Source organism: Psittacula echo, assembly GCF_963264785.1.
Source record: "Psittacula echo genome assembly, chromosome: 3".
Taxonomy (NCBI): Eukaryota; Metazoa; Chordata; class Aves; order Psittaciformes; family Psittacidae; genus Psittacula; species Psittacula echo.
In genome coordinates this window covers 92,129,581-92,155,412 of record NC_137736.1, presented here as the reverse complement: position 1 = coordinate 92,155,412, position 25,832 = coordinate 92,129,581, and the positions used below count along the sequence as shown (strand labels likewise).

Below are 25,832 nucleotides of genomic sequence, written 5' to 3'. Positions count from 1 at the left end.
CTATGCTAAGAAATAGTTTACCTGTGGTTCTATTAAGGTCTTTTATCTGTCAGTGAATTGAACATAATCTGATGGATATCCTGTTTTCAGATTACTTAAAATGGTTTGCCTCTTTCTCTTTATGAAAAACAATTATCAGAAAATGCTGTCCTTCTTGCCACTACAGTTTCCAAATTGCAGGGAAGAACCCACGTGACAGAGTGATTCTAGATACAAAAACATATAACCGATTATATTGGTTAATTTAGATTTCAGAAATAGAAACCTATCAAAAGAGTGTTCATTACGGCAATGAATCCTACTTTTCTGTGGTTGAAGGCTTGTTAAAATTCTTGGACATTGCTCCTGAAATTGCATAGCTCAATTAGGTTCTGTACCCAGATACCCAAATTTGTTTTGAAACCTGAAAACTGGCTTGTGATACCCAGTTTTGCTCCTGCCCCAAAAGCTATCCTGCTTCAAGTAGACAAAGCAGTCTGTCCAGAGGTAACTGAAGTATTGGTATGTGTTCTGTACTGTAACATACCATGTACACTCATCTATTTTCAAATACAAAGAAATCAGCTTAAAGCCTAAGAAAGATAAAAAAAAAAACAAAACCTCTGTAACAATTATTTGCTCATGCTGAATATCTGCTGAGATTTCATTCCATTTCTCTGTTTATGACACTAAGTATTCTTGATGTTATCTTTTCAATTTCATATTTTATCATTTTCCTATGCCACAAGGAGAGGGGAAAAAAATAAATCAACAACTGCAAGTTTGAATACAGTGTAGAATAAATTCATTCTTGGTTTTCTAAACCTCAGTTTTCAGATTTTTGAAAACCTAGGGCAAATATGGTCAAGCTTGTGGGGTCAGAGAACAGTTTTTTCTTTGATTCCTCTATATGGAGTTAGATAAACATAATCAGACAATAAAGCATGAGAAAAACTCTTTCCCTCAATGAAATAAAAACCCTCACAAAAAAGTCCTTTTTTCAAGGTATCATCACAAACTATTGTAACATCAAGACCATACTACTAACAAGGTATTGTTACAGTATTTCAGAGAAAGAAAGAGCAGATATTAGCAATCCTGGTTTTTGCAAACCTTGAGGAAGTAAAATCTGCTAGGAAATTGCACAGATTAAGTAATTCTTCTGATCTTCCTTTAAAGAGGGTTTTTTTTTAAACATTACCATACCAAGAACAAGGGTCAAACTACTTCACAGCGTATGCTGAAAGTGAAGATATTGATTAGCCCAATATCCTCCAAAATCCAAATATTCTCTCCTGAAATTACTTAACTGTACCTTTTTATCTTGGTTTTGTAAGAAAAGAGGAGTTACAGTCCAACTACCTCACATTACCCCAGATCATTCAGCCTAAGTCTGGCTATCATCTTTCCTTTTGTCATTCAAATGAAAACTGCATTTGCTCCCTATATTTCCTTCCTTTTCCACTCATGATGTATAAGTTTGAGCCACCAAGAAAAAGTCTCTGACTTTTCTGCTGATTATTTTGCTGGGTGATTGATGTAGATATTGCCTTAGGCATGTATGATAGAAATACGAAAGACATCTATTTTTGGAATGAAACAAAGATGATACTGCATTTATCAAGCAACTTACAGACACAACCCACCAGTTCTGGTTCAATTTGAATGCCAACTTCCCCTTAGAGTACTCCAAAACTTGAAAATAAAGATTCTAAATGTTCCTACCTCAACAAAGGGAAAAAGTAGAAGGATATCCTGGTTTTCCCTACATCTATTTAATGTCCTTTATTTGTACCTTTGCAAAGCATTGGCTTATAATGAAAAAAACCAAAACCAAACAAAATAAAAAAACACAAACAAAAAAACAACCCCTCCAAAACCAACACCAACAAACCAAAACACCTAACAAAAAACAACAAAACAAAAAACTCAACAAATAAACAAACAAAAACAAAACACCAAGCAAAAAACCAAAACACCAACTCAACCAGAAACATAACTCCAGTATTTCTTTTGCATTGTACATTTGTGCTTTGCTGCAACAACAACTTAGGAAAAAATGAAACTAAATTCTCCCACAGGAGGAAAATACCCCAGAACATCAAGAGAACACATGCACTTACATGGCAAAGAAAGATGAATTAAGAAGTGTGCTTAAAGAATTTCACGAGTAACATTTTGTGTTTTCTCTACACCTTTTGAATTACTGGCTAAACAATGTTTCATGAACCAGACATCATTTGAGTCACAAAATAGACTCAAGTCAGGGCTGATACAGTTTCACTGCTTGTTTCCAGCTCAGATTTTGTCCCCTATGTATATATAGGAGAGTCTTTTAACTAGAGAAAACCCATTTCTAATGTCTAGCTGATGATTTTTCCTTACTCGACATTTCTTTAAGAAAAATATCTCCCTTAAGGAGATGTATACATATTAAACAATGTAAGGAGCATTATGGCTGTTGTTCAGTCAATAGATACATAATTTATTCTATTTGGACCAGAGTTCTTAAAGATTTTGAAGAAAGGTGCAGGAGTTTAGAAACTTGTTTAGACTACTTGTTCTTAACATTCGGAAAACAGAAGTGAAAGAGTCTGGCAAATTTATACCTAAAATCTAGTTTAACAAACACGGAAGAGACTTGAAAAATACTCTGAGAAGTGACAGAACCTCTTCGCTATATAGATCAACTCACTAATTCTCTTTGAATGGGAAGTTCTGCGTGACTAAATAATGAAAAGACAAATATGGGTAAATTGTTGGCAATTTACAGCTCCCTCTGCAGATTTAAGATTGCCCACTGATGCATATGCAGAAGACTGCTTTGAATATATAACTTGCCTGCTGTAGCTTTTGGAAATCTGGTTACCTAGCTAGACTATTATGAAACTGACATTCACTGTATGTGCAATTATGGAATATACCGTGTCACTGCTTTCAAATGTCACCTCTTTGCCACAGTTCTTATCTTGCAGAAAATGTCCTTGCCTCCCTTGAGAGAAGCAGTCTGATTCAACTAGCACCAAGAAACATTGGCAAGATATTTACAAAAGCAATTAGCTCTTCTGAGTGCCTAATTTGACATCTTCAAAGGGTCTCACTTTAGAAATAAAGTTGTCAAACCGCTGCAGAATAAGCCCCATTATAAGTCCCTGCTCTTCTCAAGGCAGCACCTAAAATGTTTACTCTTAAAAAGCTTCGATTCTTGTCTATGTTATGTTCACATATAATTCTTTATGAAAAGACACAGAATGGAGGATACGCGTGTCACCTTACTCATGGAATGTCACACAAGACTATATAAGAGAATTAATGAAATAGCCACAGAAATTTTTTTGTAGGATTACAATTCCTCCTCTCCTCTACATATAGGCAGTGCTAAGGTTGACAGTGTGTGCTTGGGTTATATGAAGGGCAAGTTAACTTTATTTTTTTATGTCTATACCAATATTTTCAGACTACTAATATGCATTTACTACTAATTTGAAGAACCCATTTCCATTCTTAAGGCAGCTTGCATCCATTTTGCAGTATTTGGCATTTAAAAATAAATATAAATAAATAGATGAGTGTTTTATACCTCTCTTTATGTCAGCCTTTATTATAAAGATATATTTTTATTAACTTTTTTGGAAAGAGATATTTTGGAATGCAAATTCTCTAGGACCATCTCTGTGAGAAATTGTATGTGTCTGCAACTATGGCATTGCAGAAATAGTTCTAAACAAACAAATAGCAATGAGTAAATTCACTTTTCTTGTCTAGATATTTTTTTTTCCAGACATGCAAAATTGACTCTTATGGTCACAGTTTGTTTGAACTCTGCTGCCTGCTCTAGGAAAACACTCTATTATAAACAGTGCAGATGGTTTCAGGGGAATTATTTCTGTTAGAATAAGCAACAATTTTCCTTGACCTATGAAGTCAATATTGAAGTGAAGCTTTGGTCTTAAAATGGGAAAAACTGAGAACTATGTTTTGGTATTTTTTAATAGAAATTCTATTATATGTTTTCATTTTATAACAATGCCTGCAGATATTCCAAATCTGCTGCCAAAGAAACTTGTCTATTGAGTAAAACTTCACAAAGGCTAACAATTTTTTTCTCCACCAGAGGTACAAACACTGATGGTTTTAGATCAAATACAGAAAGAAGAACAGTACCTACTGTGAACTGGTAGTGGTCAAGGATACATCTTTACTACTAACATGTACTGGGTAAAAAGTTACCTTCACAGGTTTCATTGTTTCTCTAGTTTTAGGTACTTCCTAATGTTCAGTACATATAGTTGTGGAAAAGACAGTAACATACAAAGGGAAGAAATAAGAGAAAAACTGGGTTGAAATGTCAATCATAGTTTGCTGTCATATACAGCTATGATGAAATAAAAGTGACCCCTGAGTGACTGGACTGTGGGTTTCAAGAATTAAGATGAGCCTGAGCTCACTGTCAACTATGATTGTCAAAAATAAGGTAGCAGAGACATTAATATGAAACTCAAATGACAGTTCCATTACAAATAAGAGATGAAAAAACCCCAATGAACAAAAAAAAAGGGGTTTTCTTCTCCTTAATTTGGACCAGAATGACATTACTTGACAAGGATTTTATTTAACAGAGGTGTTTAAAATGCTTCAGATGAAATGTGACATGAAAATTATTCTACTGTTTATAGACTCACTGAACAAACAGCTATAGTAATTATGACTACCTCTTACCATGGAAGTTTGATTTGAATATAGAAACAAGACTTTATTGTTATTTTTGGAAGTACAGTCCACAACCCAATTACTGATTGCAACAGAAAGATTTCTTTCAACCTTTTCAGTCACAAAAACCAATTTGTATTTTTTTACTTCCATTTTATTATAGTTTTCTTTACTCACAGCATTCTGAATAAAATCTACTTGTAAAGAAAAAATGCTTTCTGCTGCATTTGAGGTAAACATACATGCAATCAAAGCTGCATCTCAAATTCATTTTCATGCATTTCAGATAACATTACCTTGGCTAATGTTACTGTAAATAAATGCGTAGCCACAGCAGCAGAGAACTTGATGCAGGCTGCAAAGCCTGACTGAAAACTTAGTGAATAATACAGCTTTCTGTGCAGCAGTGGGCTTCGTGCTGCCTTTGATATGCTGCTATGTCTATTTGAACTAGCTTGAAATAAATGTGCAAGCTGAAAATATGCCTTGACTGTTGTAAATGACTGAAATCAGATCAGCCGTAGCTATTAGCTGCTTGAGATGATCTTCTAATGTGCAAAATCCTGATCACTGAAAATTAAGTGGTTTCTTCTACTCCCTAAATAAAATAAAAAAGCTCCCATTCGATGCTCTTGAACTACAACTTTACCAAAGTACAACACTAAAACTATACTAACACTTCACTTGTGTCATACAGTGCTCTGAATGGCAATTAGAGTGAAAGCATACACCACAGTATTGATGGCAGTTTGCGGCTCTTTGCAGTTAAAGTAAACTGTAATATTAATAGGTAGTTTTGAACATATATATAATTTAGTTGTTAATTTAAAAATACAAAGCACCATAAATGGAAACAAAGGAAACAGATATACCAGTACGTCAATAAAAAATCTAGTAAAAATTATTTGTATTCTTCAGGTGCTAGAACATTTCCAAAATCTAACAATTCCAAATGTGTATTATTTCTATTAGTTATGCAGCAGGGCTTTTCCTCAGAAGAAATTATCTGACTTCATAGGCCTTGTCACAAGCAGAAAAAATATAATTAGTAATTCTGATCACAGAAAGAGAATAGATCTAAACTTGACAAAACTCACATACCGTGTTACAAAGAAGCAATCTGTTCAATAAAAGAAGAGTGCAGTAGGACTGAAAATAAAATAACACACCCAAGAGGCTTCCCTGGGATATAGCATGAGAACCAGTACTCTTTCTTAATAAGAAATATATCAGCCAAACCCTATCAGAGCTTTCTAGGGACCTCAACAGATCATGAAGTGACCAAAACATGGCTAGTATTCCACTAAAGCTACTATTCTTCTTTTTTCCTTTTTACCTTAAACAGTCTATTTAGATAAAGGAAACAATTTCAGTTCTCAGTTCTAGAGCTAAGTAGCATTGGATTGCTCATCTGTATTACTTTGTTTTATGGGGCTTAGCTCAGCCTCACAAGCAAGTGATAGTTTGGTATCTTGAGCAGTATCATTCTGAGGATGACAATGGCAATGGTTAGAGAGATTTCTTTCCTGCTTCCATTTATGTTAGAGCTATGAAGAAAGCATGCATTCTGCCTGTATTTGTCTCTCATGGCACCTCCTGTGAGACATGGAACCACTACTCTCCGGTTCCAATGTATGTTTGGGTCTGATTTATATCCCACTTTTTTAGGAAAATATCTTTAATCATATAATGACCAAGCTTTTATGCATTTGCTTGTTTTTGTTTTGAAACTGAAAGGATTAGCTACAACTTGATAGCATCTGCCCAACAGATTGCTATACTCTGAATGATTCAGAGGACAAACATTTCAAGTCACAGCTTGTAATTCTTTTTGACTGCATGATGAGTCAAAGAACTTCATCCTAGATATGAATTTGCAGCATCTATTAAAGTATATCTACTGTAAGTGAATCTGTTAGTCTCGGCAGAATAAGCAGTAACCAAACAGCGGTTACCAGTTAAGTCAAACATCCAAAGCCAGTACAGAAGCAAACAAGGAAAATGCTTGAATTGCTGCTTGAGGGCTTTCATCAGACTTCACATATTTTAAGCTTAGAGTAAGCCAGTGTTTTTTTGCCATTATATAAAATTTAGCACCCATTTGATATGTTAGATTGGGAAAAACAGCAAATTAATGAACAACCAAGCCAATACTTCTGTCTAATGACATATCCTAATTTTTCTGAAATGCGCTGAAATTAGGGACTTCTTGTTTGACTGGCCACACTGTTAACTTCAGTGAGGTTATTATTATCTAAAAATAAACTTTGATACTGAGGGTCTAGTATTCATTCTAGACAGTATGCAACCTAGATAATTTCTGGTATCTCAATAATAATACAAATCATTAAAAGCAAATTCCCAATTTACCTACAAAGATCTTGAATAGCAAAAAATTAAATAGATATTCACCTCAAACGGAACTTGGAGCAATGAATGACTATATAATTCCATCATAAAACAGAACAGTCTGATACATGAACTCACCATAATCTACATCAAGTTTAACGCTCTCTTAAGCTCAAGATAGGATGATATAACATGTAGATACTGTGACAAGTGTCAACAAATCAAAAACATATTAATGAATTCTTTAAAAACAAGCTCTGAATTGTGTTATCCTGGTCCTGAGATAACAAGTGAAAGAATTTTTTTTTTGGTGTTTCTGGTGCACAGCCCAAATACAGTTTGTCCAAATACAATTAATTTGAAAACTGGAAATTACACTATTTGTCCATACACAGCTAGACAGATCGAAAGGGTTGAAAAGAGGCAAAATTCAACATAAATATTCTTACTAGCAGAAACACGTTTAGGATGAACTCAGATGTGCTTTACAGTCATTATTCAAATGTCAATGTTACGTGCTAGACAAGCACATGTCAAACATACTTGATTCTTCTCTGCACCAATTCCTGTAAGTGAATTAATTATCTTTAAACTGTCCTTCCAGCTCTATTTTCTTTAACTTTGTGTTTAAGATAATGCCAAATTCTGTATGGTTTTTGGGGGCTACTGACACTTAAGCAATAACAACTTAAACATGAGGAATAATTAATATCATCAATTTGATAGCACTTGCTTTATAAACTTCACAATGCATTAACATATCAAAGGATAATGCATTCTGTTTAAAAAATAAAGAAAGGAGATATTTTGATTTTTTTTCTCTGTAAGTTTAAAAGAAAAAAATTTCTTTAACAGAGGTATTACAGATATAAGCTCTTTCCAGAAACCACCGAAAACAGTCACTTTGGACCCCCCAAGCTTAACTAAAACACACCTAATATAACAATATTCCATAGACTAACAAACAAAGCTAACAAGCATCCACACCCTCATTGTAACTTTTCAAATATGAGTAAGTCATATTTGATTACAGTGAGATAGTTCAGAAACTTACAAATAAACATATAGGACTAATGCTCAAAATCTGGAGAAAAATTTTGCCATGAAGTAACTGATTCATTTACTCATACTTTGTTAATACAACATCACTTTTGTATTAACCTGGTAAATGATGGCTTAAACAATTCCATTATTATAGGATCAAGAAAACCAAGACAAAGAAAAACAGAACAAATGCAAAAATTTTTCTGATTCAGTATCATAAATACTTGGTAACCTTTAAAATGTTCCAAAATCTCTGCTTTCTGATATATTTCCATAACCCATTAAAAAAATCTTTGCATAATTGTTCTTAAGGACTATAAAAGCACTACATTTAAAAATATAACCAAGTTTTAAATAAAACCCCCATAAAAGACAGAAGAGCTTTCCAAAGTAATCAATAAGTACAGTTTCAGGTGATTTTAAAAAGCAGGTTCCAATATACTTTCAGTATTCCATTAAGGTAGAAACTGAAAAAAATCACAGCAGTCCTTTGAAAGCACAGATCAACTACATAAGCTAAGAGCAGCATGCAATTCATGAATATGGTTCATTACCATGGTTACAAGCTTTCAGCACAGGCCGCTGTGTGGTTGGACTGAGATTTTGCGGTATGTCTGCAAAAGAAGGAAACAATGGAAATGAAATACATCTTTGAAAGTTACTGAAATATTCTAACAACATTACTAAGCAGAATTATTTAGAAGTTGGATGTTCCTATGAGTAAAGTGACAGTTACATATCAGTGAAATGATTTGATTCATTTATAGGGCAAGATGATTTTTACTTTCCCCATTCAACTAAAACGTTAAAGTACACGTGGCTGTATTGAAGAGTTTTGTCATAATAATCATGTTATGCTAAGCTTAGTAAATTAATCTCTGAAGTGCTACTATCATCAGCAAAACAGCTTGAACATCCCTAAAAGTTATCACTGCAAGAAAGAATTAAACCAAATAGCACTGAAATTCTACAGCACTTTTAAGTTTCTATGGGAAATAAAATGTAAAGTAGAATATTCACCTTTAGACCTCGGTGCCCTTTTCCTTCGGTCTCGAAAAGCTGCACCTGATTGCAAGGCCTCCAACAGGCTATCCATCACACCAGTCTCCTCACCTTCTGTAAAGCAGAGAGAAGGAACTCTCTAGGTTACCATAGCAATATCAAAGCATAAATAATAACAACTATAAACAACAACAATGAAAGGCATTAAGGGTACCATTAAAACTTTTTATTTCAAACTTAGACCAGGATTTTAACATTCACAATTTGCTGTCTTGCAATTAATCATAACTGATTTGGTCTTCCATACATTGAACTAGGCCTAATTTTATTTCATTAATTTCACATTCCTCTTTCCCTATAGTGAGAGTCAAGCAGTTTTAAGTGAAATGCCATTTCACTCATATTTTCATTTCAGTACCCTTTTGCAACCACAAATAATCAGCTTCAAGTCAGCTTTCAAGAGCTGTCCCTAAAAATGATTTGCTATGTTAGATAAGAGATCATTTCAGTTATTATAAAACGTTGAAATTGTTTCTTGGCAGGAAGATGAGTGAACAATATTGGACTGGATAGGTAGCTTTAATCAAAAGGCGTTTTCCCTTTGTATTTAATGACTGCTGGCCAATGTTAAATAATAGATGCAGTTTAGGAAAATTCTACTTATCCTATTACACATGTATGTATAATATCCATCAAAAGACTTATGCTACATGAAATGATAATTAAATGCAAGCATTAAACACCCTGCTTTTATTTCCTCAAATAAACACATCAGCAGATGTTAGACTTTTGAATCTTGTTAACCCCTTGTGTCTGTGCCTGGGAGGAGAAAGAACACTACTCCAGGGATTTACTATATGATGAAAAATCACCACAGAGGAATAAACAGTTACACGATAGAAATCTCATTATGCCTCACTGGGCAAAACTCTCTCAGTCAACATGCACCTTGGATACAGTCAGACCCGTTACATGATTCTGCAGTCATTGCTCACAGTGAATATTCAAATCAGGATATAAACTACTTGATGGGTATAACAAGATGCCACATCATTAAAAAGGAATTCTGAAAGCGCTGGACTACAAATAAGGAAGCAAGGCAATCTTCTAGACCTGAAATTGGGGGAAAATTAGTATGGGAAATGTTCCTTTCCAACACTGTTTCTATCTCTTTCTCTGCTTTAAATTTCATCTTTCAATAAGCTTTAAAGAATTCTAGCATCATCTTTCTAAAGTGAGTGGTTTCAAGGGCAACAAGGTAATTCAGACAAAAAAGCTCGAAGTTGCAAACAGGAAGGTCTGCCAAAGTACTGTAAAACCAGCATGGACCAAATCATGACCAGGACAGTCTAGAAAAAACATTTTTACTTTCATTATTCAACACGTAAGTCAAGAGTTGAATCTAATTTAGCTTCTGAGAACCCTAAGCCTGGGTATCATTTAAAAGCAGAAAACAAAAGCATAACAAAAAGAGGCACAAGAACTTGGGAGCCAAGATATGCAAAAGATTATTAAAAAAACCCAAAATTATTGTCTCAAAATTTGAGCTTTCCATCAACAAATTGAAGAAAAATATTCTTCAATTATACTTTAAAGTCACATAGTGGTAACCTCATAATAAGAGTTTATATACGCTTATAAACATATGTAAAGATCACAACACACGCTACTTAATACTGACCTTAATTTAAAATAGATTTTCATAAACATTTTTAATTTTCTCTATTACACCAGTAACTAATTTATTATTTACAGGACCAAAATAATTTAATTGAAAATATCTTTTTGTGCAATTGTATTACAAATTGCATTTAGTAGGCACTTCAGTTACTTTTGCTTGCATTTTTACCCATTCTTTGATTTCTGCTAATTCTACATGTATATTTGGTTTTAGTGAGTAATTTTGTTTTCATTTTTAGAATGTCATGAATTTTCCCACCAAGAAGATTCCTCTTCCTTCCTTGTAGTATTTGAATTGCCACTCTCCCAGGATGCTAGTCCTTAAAACAACAAAACTATAACCTGAGAACACCCTCAGAATCATAGAATTATATAGGTTGGAAAATACCAAGATCATCTTATCCAATCATAAACCTAATACTGCCGGGTTCACCACTAAGCCATGTCCCTAAGCACCACATGTACACATACTGTAAATACCTCCAGGGCTGGTCACTCCACCAGTTCCCTAGGCAGCCTGTTCCAATGCCTGACAACCCTCTCAGTGAAGAAATTTTTCTTAATATCTAGTCTAAACCTCCCCTGGTGCAACCTGAGGCTGTTTCCTCTCATCCTATCACTCGTTACTTGGAAGAAGAGACACCCACCTCACTACAACCTTCTTTCAGGTAGCTGTAGAGAGTGATAAGATCTCCCAGTTCCTTCAGTTTTTCCTCATAAGACTTGTGCTCCAGACCCTTCACCAGCTTCATTGCTCTTCTTTGGACATGCTCCAGAACCTCAATATCTTTCTTGTAGTCAAGGGACCAAACTGAAGGCAGGATTCAAGGTGAGGTCTCATCAATGCTGAGTACAGGGGGATGATCACTGCCCTGGCCCTACTGGCCACACTCTTACTGATACCGACCAGGATGCCATTGACCTTCTTGGCTGCCTGGGCACAAGCTGGCTCATGTTCAGTCAATCAGTAACCCCAGGTCCTTTTCCAAAAGCTTAGGCAGCTTTCCAGCCACTCCTCCCCAAGACTGTAGCGTTGCATGGGGTTGTTATGGCCTAAATACAGGACCTGGCACTTTGCCTTGTTGAACATCATACTATTGGCCACAGCCCACTGATCCAGCCAGTCCAGATTCCTCTGTAGATCCCTCCTACCCTCCAGCAGATAACCCTGCCAACCAGCTTGGTGTTGTCTGCAAATTTACTGAGAGTGCTTGATCCCCTTCACTAGATCATCAGTGAAGACATTAAACAGAACTGGCTCCAGTCCTGAGCCCTACAGAACACCATTTGTTTAGTTTCCTATGACTAATGAACTATCACAACTATGAATATGGTTTGGAATGTATGTAACAAATATAACTTAGATTATGTATTCAGCTTCATTTTTTAACTTTCCCTTTCTCCAACTGATGCCATGCAATTCTTTAAAATACTTATGTCTGGAATGAAAAACTCAGTGAAGAGTTTAAAACCAAAATCATGCTTGAAGAAACTCTGAGGCCAAGCCATTAGCTACAGTAAAGTACATGAATGCTGGAGGAAAGTTTATAAGCATTTTTGGTAACAGTAATGCAAAAAAGACTGAATAATATCAAAGTCCCAAAAAAGATATGGAAAAGAGTTCATGAGCTTTGTTTTAGGAAGTAGGAATAACACAAGAAGAATTTCAATCCTATTTCAGCATGTCATCTCTTTCCTTTTAAGCCTATCCAAGACTACTACGGATATCATAGTTATTTCAAAAACTTAACAGTTTTCAGTAGAAAAAAAATTCCTGGTGCATTATCTGCTAAACTATAAGAAGACCCATCACATTAATAAAAAAAGATTCTAAATAATGGAATACAAATACTAAAAAGCCACAACTTTTTGTATCATAGCAAACATATTTATCTATTTTTCATACTTATCTGAAATATACTGTAGTCACAAACTAGATTATAAATTAGTGCTTCCGTTGACATGAAAACAGTTAGCAGAAGGAGAAATGAAGTGTATAGAAACTTGAATTTAAAAACTCCTCTAGTCGTTTTCCTGTATGCATGGATGTATTGAAAAAAGTTAACCACTGCAAATAAAAGCATTCATAGCTAATAATCTATGTACCTGAAACATGCAGAAAGCTTATTTTTCAAACTCCTACTCCTTCAGTTAGGCTCCAAATTCTGGGACTTTTTTCTGATTCCTAAGTCAACAGTTGACAGCTTCTATGAAGCAACACACCTAGCTATATATACTCATACTATCTACAATGTTGTCCAAGTTTATATAATGGGAATTTTAAGAAATGAAAATGTATCATGCAGTATTTTAGAAATATCTTAAATTGCCCGAGGACAACTGCATACAACATTGCTACAGTGATAGTATAAGAGTCACAAATATTGTTCAATATGAACACTTCCTATGGGACCTTTAAATCGGCTTTCAAAAGCTGCTGCAGACTGCTGTCACCAGTCCAAACTGGCTTCCTAATTAGTCAAGTGCATCCATCTTTTGACATCCTAGAACGAGTAATTCCAGTTGGCTTGCAGATAGTCGTACAGCCCACAATAATTCCTTTGAGAAATACACCCTCTTATGATCTAAATAATCTCTTTTAACTGCAGAATATATTTAAATACGTTTTAATATCATACCCAATTAAGACTCGTACAAGTGTCTTTTAAATGCCATCTAAAGCAGAAGTAAACTTGTCAAAATAGTAGGTAAGTTTTGCCCTTGACATTTCAGTGCCAGATATAAACTACCTAATTTCATAATTGTGTCTTTAAAAATGTTAGGAATATTAGAGACCCCCCTTCAGTGTACTTTCATAAGCTTTACAATATGAATTTAGTATGTCTTATGATGATAGCAACAGATACTGCAGTTAGTAATGAGTCCTGCATTTTATGTTCTTATTAAGGAACAAATTATATATACCATAATACCAGGAGCACGTCCACTGACATGACAGAAACCCAAATATCATTAGCAATATGGGTTTAGTTTGTAAGAAAAATATTTCATTTTTACAGATCCCCTGCATCTTTCCAATACAAACTAAAACATCGCACTCAACACCAGGACTGTAGCTTCCTTTACCAGGAAGAAAACATAGAAGAATATATTTATTTCCTCTTTCAAGAAATAAAAGCTTTATTCAGCTACTCAATAAAAACAAAAAGAAAAATCTGCCCTTTTTCCTCAATGAAGGAAAACTAAGGCACTTCACAAAAAACAAGACTGCTTTAGCATGGTTTTTTTTAATCTCAGTTCATACACTAAGCAGATTTATCTACAGGGACTTTGACTGTCATTTTCTACTGGGATCTATTTATGGCACTGCAATTACATACAGCTTTTTGTTACACTGTAAGTAATGGAAAAGATCAGCTCATAAAGCCAACCTCCGAATACTAAGCCTCACCTGAAATTAAAAGTTTGGACTAATGTATACATTAAAAACAGACCTGCAAATTTCACAGTGTAACAGAATGAAAAGGGTACAAAAACTCAAGGGCTATTCATCAAGTTATCTGAATTAGGAGACACTTTAATAACCTTTAATCATTTAAGTATATGAATTAGCAAAGACTCCATGGCAGAACTCAAGCTTTTATATACTTTAAAAACAAACTTGGAGTGCTGAAGCTATTGGATTTGTTCTTGTAGTCTGAAGTCCTGATCTCATAGTTCAGTAATTACCAGAATGAATACTTTTTTATACTTGTTTAACTAGAATATAAGACCTAATATAAGTCTATGTGTGCATGAACATCTTGTCTCTTGGTTACTGTGTTCCTCTGAAGGAGTTCATTGAGCACAGGGAAAGACATTACTATTTCCATTCAAATTTATAAACAGATAAATCAGAAAATATACACAATGATCACTCATACTGACAGCTGTGCTACAGAGATGAGGGGCTGAAAGAAATCTAGAAGTTAAACAATTTTTCACTTGTGGAGTGATAAAGTTCTGAATGGATTACATGACTGAGCTTAGTCAAAATAAAAGCTTCCAGACAGTTTTGGGTGGGCAAGACCTTTTTCATTTGGGTGGCTATAAATGCACAAAATTACTCAGCAGAATCAGATCACAGGTCCACCTAGCCCTGTGTCCTTTGTACACTAGTAGCCAACAGCAAACATCTATAAAAGGGACAGGATAAATATGCAATGACATTTCTAGAATGGTCTCTTTGTCTCCAGCCATTTGTGATTCAAAGACTTTTTATTTGCATTTAATAACTTTCAATGGATAGAAGCTGCCAGAGAAATCAAGTAACTTCTGTCAGCAAGCTTCAGAGCTTCAGAATATTTTGGTATGCAGTAACAACACTGTACTTCTATACAACCACTGAGGTATTGCCGAGTGAAGATAAGCGTCACAGTGAACAGCATAGAAATAGAAGGAACAGCAGATTCAGTTTGAAGGAGTAAAAGACATGACCTCTTCTGCTAGCTTTCCAACAATGACAAAGGAGGTTCTTGACTCTTTTATAACCTTGGACTAAGGAAAGTAAAAATAAAGCATACCCTCTAATGCTTTGGTAAGGATATTTATTCCTCCTCTCATCTGCAACTTGAGAGAAGAAACTTTTGTGACTCAGGAAAAAAACCCAAAGAATAAAAACATTTACAAATAGCAGGAGCGGGAGCTTAAAGAGGACTCTGATGCCTACCTCCTTATGGAGATGTGCAGCAGTATTTGGAGTACTAAATGCTTACTCAAACCAAAACCTATCATCTGCATAAATGTTAAAGAGTTCTTAATCCCAAAGATGGCTCCAGGGATTGTAATTTTTTTTTCTTGGTAATGCCAGTTTAAGTTTGTAGCATTCTTTTCATATTTGTTTAGAAATTTTACTCCTACAACACAAATGACAAGTCTTATAAGAATATTTATCTGCAGATGTTACTTTATTGACCCTTAATTTTTTCAACAGTTCTGTTTGTTTTGACAATTTCTCTCTCTCCCAAACACAGCTGCTATTTATTTTTTCAGGGGCTTTGTGTAAACCTCAGATTCACAAATGCCTTTCAGCTACTATCTCCAAAGGTTCCACTTCTAAGTAAAATTTTCAGAAAGCAAAAGAATCATTTCTTCAAAGCATCTTGCTCTTTTGGAGCTACTACTTAGTACAAACGAATAGCAACTGATGCATTCTGAGCCCATGTGTTGCCAACAAGCTCATGAACTACATCTCCATGTTTGAGATTTAGCACCTTTGAGATCTTGTTAGAACGACTTGTGCCTATTAGAATTGATCTGAATGTACATTAATTAAAACCCAAAACCTATTTTCTCAGCACTAAAAACATTCAGTTCCCTGAACATCCAACAGTGCAAGACTTGATCAGATTTTGGTGTACCTCATCTTTTGCTGTGGTATCTGCAGATGTATCACATATGGACTTGCCATTTATTTTTAAATGGAACATACCTGTATTTTATGATTTTCTGTATAATTTTCAAGTACAAATGTGACAATTATTTTTGAGGGAACATCTGTTCTAAGCAATTTATCCAGATTTATACTTCACTTTCAAAACAATACAATTGATGCTGAAAAACAACCTCCATACTTAGTGACATACCGGGTGACATCGTTCCAGTAGATTTGTGGTCCATGCCTGTCACAACTCATTCTTCAAGTATAGGACTTTATTTACTTTTTTTTTTTCTAATGGGCATATAGCAAAATTAGATCTAATTTCTAAGCTGTCATGGCCTTAATGTCAACTGCCCACTAGTTATTAACATGAGTAACCATTGAGTAGGCTACTCTATAAAGGTCCCATAGTTCTTTCTGCTCATTATTATTTAATATAAGAGGAAGAAGTTATACTCCTCACAGCTATTTCTTCCCTGCTGGCCTCACAAAAAAGGCAATCCTTAAGAATAACTTTAAATAACAAAAAGTGATCTCAGGAGTCCTCTTGAAGAAGAGGTTCCAATCTGAGGAGGCCAACTAGAGGCAGTCATGGAACAACTGTAAAGAGCAATAGGCACCACAGAGGAACCAGGATGAATGGATTCCAAAAGGGGAAATTCCCTACAGAAGAGAGCCCTTCCACAAAACAGCTGTTGGATATTAATATTATAACATCAAGATTTCTTTATATATATAGCACTATCAGATCTTTTGTCCCCTTCACAGTAAATTTAGTTGCACAAACCATATACCTAAATGCCCAAAATCTAGCAATAAACTTAACTGCTATCCAAAATTTTTGTTTTTCACGAAAGTGGCCCGGCAGACAATTTAACACAATGAATTATCAACATATGTCCAAAATTACTGATGTCATCTCAATTGTAATGGAACTTGAGCAATTTTGATAATCTGTGACATCTGCAGTCCTTCATTTCCCTCAGAGGAAAGGGATGCTATTAAAAAGTATTGATTCTCCTCTGCTATTGAGAAGAAAGTAATAAAATGGATGCCTGACAAACTTGAGCTAGGCAGGGAAAACAGGGTCTTTGAGGGCACCTACTAATATAAGTAGGTTTGAGGATTTTTAAATTTATTTCAAAGGCAAGCATATTATCTGTTGAAATCTGAATTTTAATTACATAATTATGTTTACCATTCCTGCTGCTTAAACTGTCAGTGCTGGGATCCATGGTGTCCTTTTGTTTTGAAGAACACTACAGAAATAATTAAAATATTCATACTGCACAACTTAGCAGATGGTAATAAAGTAGTAAATGTTTGTAGAACCAAAACCTAAAACACTCTTAGCTAGTTCGAGACATGAATCTGTTTTTCTCTAAAAGCAGATAAACAATATAAAACCTCTGCAAAAATAATTGTTTCAAAATTGACTGCTAATAAGCTCATAACTGTCTAAATGAACTGAAACATGGATTCAAAACCAGTTAGTTGTAATAAAGGTGAAACTAACACAACTGAAAACAAACTAATATTTTAGATTGAAAATCAAGTATTTTAGACACCATTTTGGCATCTCTTCACTGTTTTAGTGTAAGAAAGGGCAGCCTTTGTAAATAACCAGTGATTAAAGTGGCTTGTTACTTAAATAGTATTCAAAGTAAGACACAATGAAGATGCCACAATGATGGAGTTCTCAATTAAATTACAATACATTTAGCTGGTGTTATCACAGTTACAGAATTCTTTACACCGTGATGAGATCAAAATAATTGATTGGTGTGCTTTCTAATGAGAACCTGAACAGCACGAGAAAGTATGTATCTGAATGTTAACAGTATGCAGACAAGTGGCATTTACATAAAGATCCCCATCCACTGGCTATTTACCTTTGGAAGGATAGCATGTGATAGTTTGAACTGGTTTCACAGATGCAAGTAAAGCAACCTTACTGAAAAAGCATCTCACAATGGATATAATTTTGTAGCCCAGAGAATATTTTGAGGACAGATTTTGTTATCATAAATTTCAAATATAATTCACTGCATAGACATTCAAAAACTTTATTGAATTCCACACACTTTTCAAGTTAGGATAAAGCTGAAAGGAAAATACGGAGCTGATATTTTTACACTTAACCTTTTTTATCAGTGAACCATTTGAGCTATGATCATTAGGACACTTAAGTAGCACTGCCTATGATGTAAGGTAGAGATTGAGAATTTTAGCAAATTACAATTTAGAGTGATCCAAATCTGACATTGGCTTCTGGTCCAAATCTCCAAAAAATACTTGCAAGAATAAGTCAAACTTGCATATAATTAAGAAACCCTAACTATGGTCTTATAAGCAGAAGTCCAAATTTGTATTATAAAGCCTACCTAAAAATTCAAGTCTTTCTAAAAGATACCGCACTACATATTCATAAAACTCTACACACTTCACAATCTCTCTATACATTTATACCTGAAATATATAACAAAAATCAAACTGAAAACTTTATGAAGATTTATCACAGTATACATATTCACCTATATTTAGAAAGTGACCTTATCAACACTGAACTTGGTGTAACAGTATTTCAAAGGCAGTCTGATGCAGAGGTATGGATGACAAAGCTGTGATCTAGATGATTAAGTTGTCACCTGTGTATGACAGGAATAGCATAGGCTAAAAAAGATGACTACAGTTAATGAGAAGGCTGGCATATGGTAGGACCACCTTGAATTTCATGTTTGGAGTATAGGTCAGTTACTAGTAATGAAATTATTGTTTTCACCCGGAAGGAATTAGTTTAAGCTAAAAATCAGAAGTTACCTTAAATATAGAACCATTTTCCTTTTGGGTTAATAAGATCTATGTGGTGCTAGTCAAACCTCATATAATACAGTCTAAATGTGCTATATGCAACCTACTGACTCAACTCACATATTTCATAGACATTAATAAAATCTATATTTTGGTACATATTTCTTTAACATCTTAAGTTTTATGTGAATGCAGAAAAAAAGTCAGTAATTTCCTCCAAATAGCTAAAGACTTTTGCAGTATTATGTAGGTCACATTTATGAGAAGAAACGAATCACTATTTTCTCCATCTTATGTAGCCAAAGGAGGCACCACAAAACGCCAAGCTTCAAATTACTTCCAAAAGCAGATGAAAGCTGAAGATATCCAAAGAAAAGGACTTCAAGAATACAGAAGAATCTAGGACAGGTTAAATGTCTGTGTTTTAAATTAGACAAGTGGTTAACAAAACAATCATAGGATGTTGGTATAAATCCTGTTAAAGCTTTGGATAGCAGCCCAGGTCTTGAAAGATATGGGCACAAGCTGAAAGCAGAAGCTCCAGAACCTTAAACTAGTCACTAATGGCCAATTAAAGGTCAGTGGAAAAAAAGCACAATCTCAAGCACTGGGAAAAGACTGATCTTATATTAACAAAAGAAGCAGCAGCTAAGTAAGGGAAAAGTATCCAGCTGAAGGCACTGCTGCGGCCTGGGGAATTAACATCCCTCCCCCCCCCAAAGGATTTTGTATCCTGTAATGTAGAAATAGACAAGAGGGTCGGGAACTGTCTAGAAACTAAACCATTTTATAACAGAGTAAGATCCCAAACTGGGAGTGGAGAAGGGAAGAGAAGATGGTAGAGAAGATGGTAGAGAAGACAAAACTATACCCACTTCGATTCTAGCTTTCCTTGCAGAAGACCTATCAAGTTTCAACATGCCTTCTCAACTAAGACCATCACTGGTAGCCACCACTGCCAACTCTACATTATCAGCTCCATGGGATTTTATATTCACATCAAATTTAGGACACAGATGTTAAGGCATTGAATATGTAGTGTTAGTGATACTAAAAAGTAATTTGTAGTGGTAGTGATAATGTCATTCATGTAACAATTGAAATACTGTTTCTACAAATCCAGCATCTGAACCAGTCACCATATCATGAAAAGATATGCAGCAAAATTCAGTTACTCCACAGTCACAGTCCAAGTGAGAGTGTTTTGTTATTTTGACAGAGGGCGAACCTGGTTAGAAATTTGTCAGCAGGTCAGATATAAACATTTTGTCACTGATTTACAGATTCTAAATGAGAAAGCAGCTTGCAATGAACTAGTTATGGCTAGGAAAATAAAAAGAAGGAAAAAATTAGTTTTTGAATATCCATGTTACTCTTCCATTAGAACTGGAGCAACATTTGCCTCTTCAATTAAAAACTAGTTTTCATAAGTTTTTTTCACTGTCGGACTCAGGGTCTTCTAATAGACTTTAAAAATGATGTTGCAAACAAGCAAAAGAAAACTTACAAGGAGCTTTGCAGAACAAAACCCCAACTAATCAGTGCCCAGTTTAGTGAATATAACATTCAAGACATTTAAGTGATCCTAACACCATCTTTTACCATATGCTGCTGTCTAGATCAGTCATTCCAGACTGAATCTTAAGTGGCTGCTAACAAGAAAAGGAAACCTCTTTCTGTAGACTTATATGATTTAATAAAAACCCAAGCTACTAAGAAACAAAGCAGCTATTTACTCAATGACCCTAATCTGCAGATGACAAGTACATAGCTCCCTGCTGCATTAGCAGAAGCAGTAGGTTTAACTAGCAGAAGCTTACATGTGCATGTGGATTAATATATGTAAGTCTGTAACGCTGGCACCTGTACTCTGGAAAGACTGAATATGACATTATTAAGAAAGTGAATTGAGAGAAGCTTTAATTTTCCACAGAAAACTACTAAATTTCCACCCAAAGCACTATCAGTCATACATACAAATGTCTGAGAAAAGAAGACCTAACCTCTTTTCAGACACTTCCAAATATGCATGAATTCTTACCCTTTCCTAGTCTTCAGCATCCTTCACTATCTTCCATGGGCTTTAAAAAGATTGTCACGGATAGTTTTGTGATTGGGCTTTGAATTTACTTCTAAAGAATTAGTAATTCTGTGTTCAGAGAGCAGCTGCCTGGTTTTCCATCTTAAGAGAAAGGTGTACTCTTGCACCTCAAAGCATGGATGTTCTTATGGAAATAAATTAAATACTTCTGGCCTGAAGAATCTCTGGAATAAAATACACCTATTCTGTCTACTACTGAAATGTGGAAGAGGCACATAATGATTTATTCCAAAGGTGCTGACCAGGGTCTGAGTGGGGAACTGTTCAACAAGATCTGCTCAGAAAAAAATGAAAGCAGCTCATGAAAATTTACACAGTAAGTCATGTCTCATTCTGAAAGATTCCAGAAGCTCAGTCTGGGATAAAATGTAGCAGTATAGAGGATCATCAGATATCTTTTTTGTAACAAAGAATTCACAGTGTCTGCCTTTTGGTACAAAAGACAACATACCATAAGTGAGTAACTTTAAAAACGTATGGCTGGGGTTACTTTTTAGACAGGTGCTTCAATAGGGACCTATTGAAATAACAATCAACATGAAAAGCTGCTTTATTGTGAGGGTGACAGAACATCACAATAGGTTGTCCAGGGAGGTTGTCCAAGGAGTCTCCTTCCCTGAAGTTATGCAAGAGCTGTATGGACAGAATCCTGAGCAACATGCTCTAGGTGACCCTGCTTGAACAGAGACATTGGACTAGATGAAACCCATTGGTCCCTTCCAACCTCAACCATTCTGTGACATAGAATCATAGAATCATAGAATAGTTAGGGATGGAAAGGACCTTAAGATCATCTAGTTCCAACACCCCTGCCATAGGCAGGGACACCCCACACTAAACTATGCCACCCAAGGCCTCATCCAACCTGGCCTTGAACACCACCAGGGATGGAGCATTCACAACCTCCCTGGGCAACCCATTCCAGTGAAATTGTTCATTTATTCTGTCTTTTGTCATAGTATGTTCAGATAATGAAAAAATAGCAGCTTTATTTCCAGCAAATGCGTGGTAAAATGGGTTTCTTTGGGTTTTCTATGTTACTTACCTGTTTTCATTTCTAATAAGCTCTTTTTCTTTTGCTGCCTCTCTTGCTTTTCTTTTTCTGCTTTTTCCTTAGCTATTTTAGCACGCCTCTGTTTTTCTTCTGCTTCTCTTCTTCTCATATTCTCCTTTACTGCTTGCTGTGAAAAAGAAAGTTCCATTAAAACTGAAGTCTTAGCAAAAACAAAGCTGAACCTTAAAAACAAAGAAAAAAGCTTTAAAATCACATCTCCTAACTACTAACCTTAATTTCTCAAGGCAAATAATATTTTACATTCCATATTTAGTGCATTTTATTCAAAAAAGTAAGCAAATTCAGAATAAATACCTTAAAAGCATACTAATGGCCCCTAAATGGGGATTAGAAATTCAGCAAGAAATGCATCTTAAGAATACACATATTAATGGAGGAACAATTTAAAAAATCTTGGTTTTACAAAACTGTTACTATTTGTATTTCTAGAATAGTTTCAGCATTTATTCTTTCTCATGCTGTCACTATACCAAGTAAAACAAGGCTGCTTGGGTAACTTTAGCTGTGCTTTGTTCTTATCCACATACGCACTAATTCACTGGTCTTACAAATTTTTGTCTTTAGGTTAATACCCATATACCATTTTTTATTTTGAATTATAAGTAAGTACTCCATAACTTCCATTGAAGCCCAAAACAGAACCAGGGTTTTTAAATCATTATTTTGCATATTCAGATATTAAATAAGAAACTGTCACATTCAATACTTTAGCAAAGCTATTTTAGGATTATTTTTTCATTATTTCAGTGTTAACTGAAATAAATAGGGGGGAAGTGGACTTCGTGGTTCTGATTTACGGCCTGGGCTTAAACCACGACACACTGGTAAATTCTTAGTGCTCTCCAGTGGCTTCCATTAAATGTGAAGTGCCAGGCACCTATTCTTCATTGCAGAAAGTTTATCTTTTCAGAACGCAGTTACACACAAAATCTCACCCTTCAAAATAAATCAAAGTGTCCCCCCCTACACAATGGCTAACATCTTCACAAGGTCTGAGGCAGAGACTCCCTGTTGGCAGGGATATATAATGTCTCATGTTGGTTTTAGTGGGAAAATGCCCAGCCTGCCCTTATGGAAAAAAAGCCCAAACACGTAAAACAGGATTAAAGAGTACTATAAAGCACAGATTGAGGATTACTGCAATATATGCACGGACACCGTTTGTAGCATCACTGCAATAGATAGTGAACAAAGGAAGGGAAAAAAATATCTTGAGAGGAAACACCTGCCTTTGATAACCAAATAATAAACTTTCGGTCATGAAAAACGAGACAATAAACTTTCAATCATGAAAAATGAGAATGAAATGGACTTTTTAAACAAAGCAAAGCTGTACTTCCACAGTGTCTTCTCCAGAGTCACCTCTGTCAATTTTCTTGACACTAGGGGAGGAGGGAAGAAGCCTACTACAAACTGCTAAAATTCTGAATTGAATTAATTTTAACAAATTATTTGCTGATTTTCAGACTGGGCATTCTGTAAACTGCTAGGCAAAACTCAAATGGAACTTGAGCACAAGTACAAATTTGACAGAAATGACACACTTTCCTAACAGAGTGACAAGGAAATTTCTAACTTTGCATATATACTTTCCCCCAAAAAATTATAGCAGGAGGATTCAGCCACAGACTGCAGTCGTCCAAATGTAGATGACTATTTATTTCTAATCACGCTTATTAACTGGGCTTAACTTAGTAGGTCACACCTTCGTATTCAACGCTTTGAAGTATCACACCTTGCCTCCAGCCTTTCTCTAGCAAGACACTGGTCTTCCGTAAGTTCCGTGTCATAACTTAAAATTTCATGATGATGATGTTTTGGATACTATTTAAGACACCTCCGCAGGATACTAAGCACTTCTCTTATTAGATCTCCTTTGAGTCACTGGGTAGATAATTCTCCCAAATTCTGTTAACTGTATTGAGTATGTATCAACTTGACTATAACACGAGATTGGATGCGCAAGATCACATTCAGATGTCAGTATTTAGAGGTCTATGCCCTAGAGCCAAATCTACGCGGTTCTGTGTGTTTTCAACGAAAAAAGAAAAAAAAAAAAAAGGTGTATAAAGTTCTTCAAAATGCTTATACCACAAATCGTCAAAAAAATTACTAAGATGAACACGCACTTATCTCTCATACTGTTTGCATTTTAAAGATTAAATGCCTTAACACTTCCTGGCTCAAAAGGCCTAAAGAGTTTGATGTGGTCTGTGCCCTAGATTTGGTGCTAACAGAGTGTGAGTAGCTGTCACAGCCACCAAACAACACTGAAGTACAAAGTGCATGCCAAAGTTAAGTACAAAGCATACACCAAAGAACCTGAAGTTTGTGGCTGTATATTTAAACATGTTTTTTTAAACGTTTCAAACACTTTCATTAATTGAGAACAAAAAAACCACATTATAAGTAGGTAAGTACTGTACACAAATTATCAACTTTGCTTGACAACGGGGATGACTGAACTTCACTTTCCCCACACCTACTGGTGACTTAAGTAGTCTTTTAGTCTTGGACTTCTTAAGAAGCCAATGATTTTTCAGCACTGAGTTTAAAATGGTTTTGAACTAAGTTTTCTATGATGCCAACCACCTTCAGATTCTGACAGTAATCAAGACCAATGCTAAACAATTATGAAAATCAGACCTTAGGTGCCTCACACTAGGCATTTCAAAAATCTTTTCCAAAAGGTCTCAAAACTGAGTAGCTACTCAATATTTTATTTAGTGTCATTGAATGATAAGGGGTTTCATGCCTTATCTACACATCTTTTTCATACAGCCTTCAAACTGTGCACCGCAAGACAGAATTATTAATTTTCCTCAAGGTTTCTTCTATCATGCTCATCAATAATATCTAACTGTTTTGAAGCATTAATTAATCTGCCTTTATAATATTGCTGCAAAGCAGAGGTTAGTATCAGTGATGATTTTACAGACACAGATAAAAAATAAGGGAGTTTTCAATTTAGGATGAACCTAAGCATTTAGAATTCTTATTCTGCAGTGTTTAAACAGGAGGTACGGTTTAACCATCAGAAAATTAAAGTAATATAACTATTTCATAATATTTAGCAATTTTGAAATCGAATTTTTGAGTTTCATTTTAGGCACTGACCAAGTTAGGAAAACATTATCACTGCTCACATTGAAAAATCTGTCACACACAACTTGCCAAACAAAATTATTCTGATGAAAGACAGAGCCTTCTAGGTTTTTAGTTGTTAAACTGTGAAGTTGCAGAGGCCTGGTGATCTTTACGTGTTCCAATGTTTGCTAAATATGGGTTCCATTTTAAGCCTTTTCCTCAAAATTAAGTCCTTTCCTTTTCCTTTCTGATGAAAACAGAATTTCAAACCCTTACTCAGTAGCTACAAAAGAAGTATTTTTTTCCCCGTCTACATCTTCAAATATTTTTGAAATTATTAAAAAAAACCCAACCATCCAAGCAAAACCAAACAAGACTGGAGAATATGCAAGCAACTTAAGTGTGTTGTAACAATAAGTGTCAGGTGCAAGAAGGACTGGATGGTAAAATGACTACTGAATCTTTCTACAGATCAATAGGCATGAGTTAGATCACTGCTCCAGATTTTGTCACGAAGTTCATAATTGGATAACCTTTCAGCAGGAGTTTAGCCAGCAAGTTAAGCTATGCAGTCATAAGTAGCCAGATGTGACATAAGCCACCTTTTTCAAGTT

At 35.1% G+C, this 25,832-nt stretch overlaps 1 protein-coding gene across 1 annotated transcript in view; it reads right to left on the bottom strand.

The window, feature by feature from the left end:
• The window catches only part of DIAPH3 (diaphanous related formin 3), a gene marked incomplete at both ends in the record, with an annotated part of 228,909 nt that overhangs the window by 47,561 nt on the left and 155,516 nt on the right, over positions 1 to 25,832 (bottom strand). The window contains 3 exons of the mRNA XM_080614298.1: positions 8,637 to 8,696; positions 9,103 to 9,198; positions 22,102 to 22,237. Of these exons, the coding sequence (XP_080470424.1) occupies positions 8,637 to 8,696; positions 9,103 to 9,198; positions 22,102 to 22,237 (292 nt within the window). The remainder of the gene's footprint in view (positions 1 to 8,636; positions 8,697 to 9,102; positions 9,199 to 22,101; positions 22,238 to 25,832) is intronic.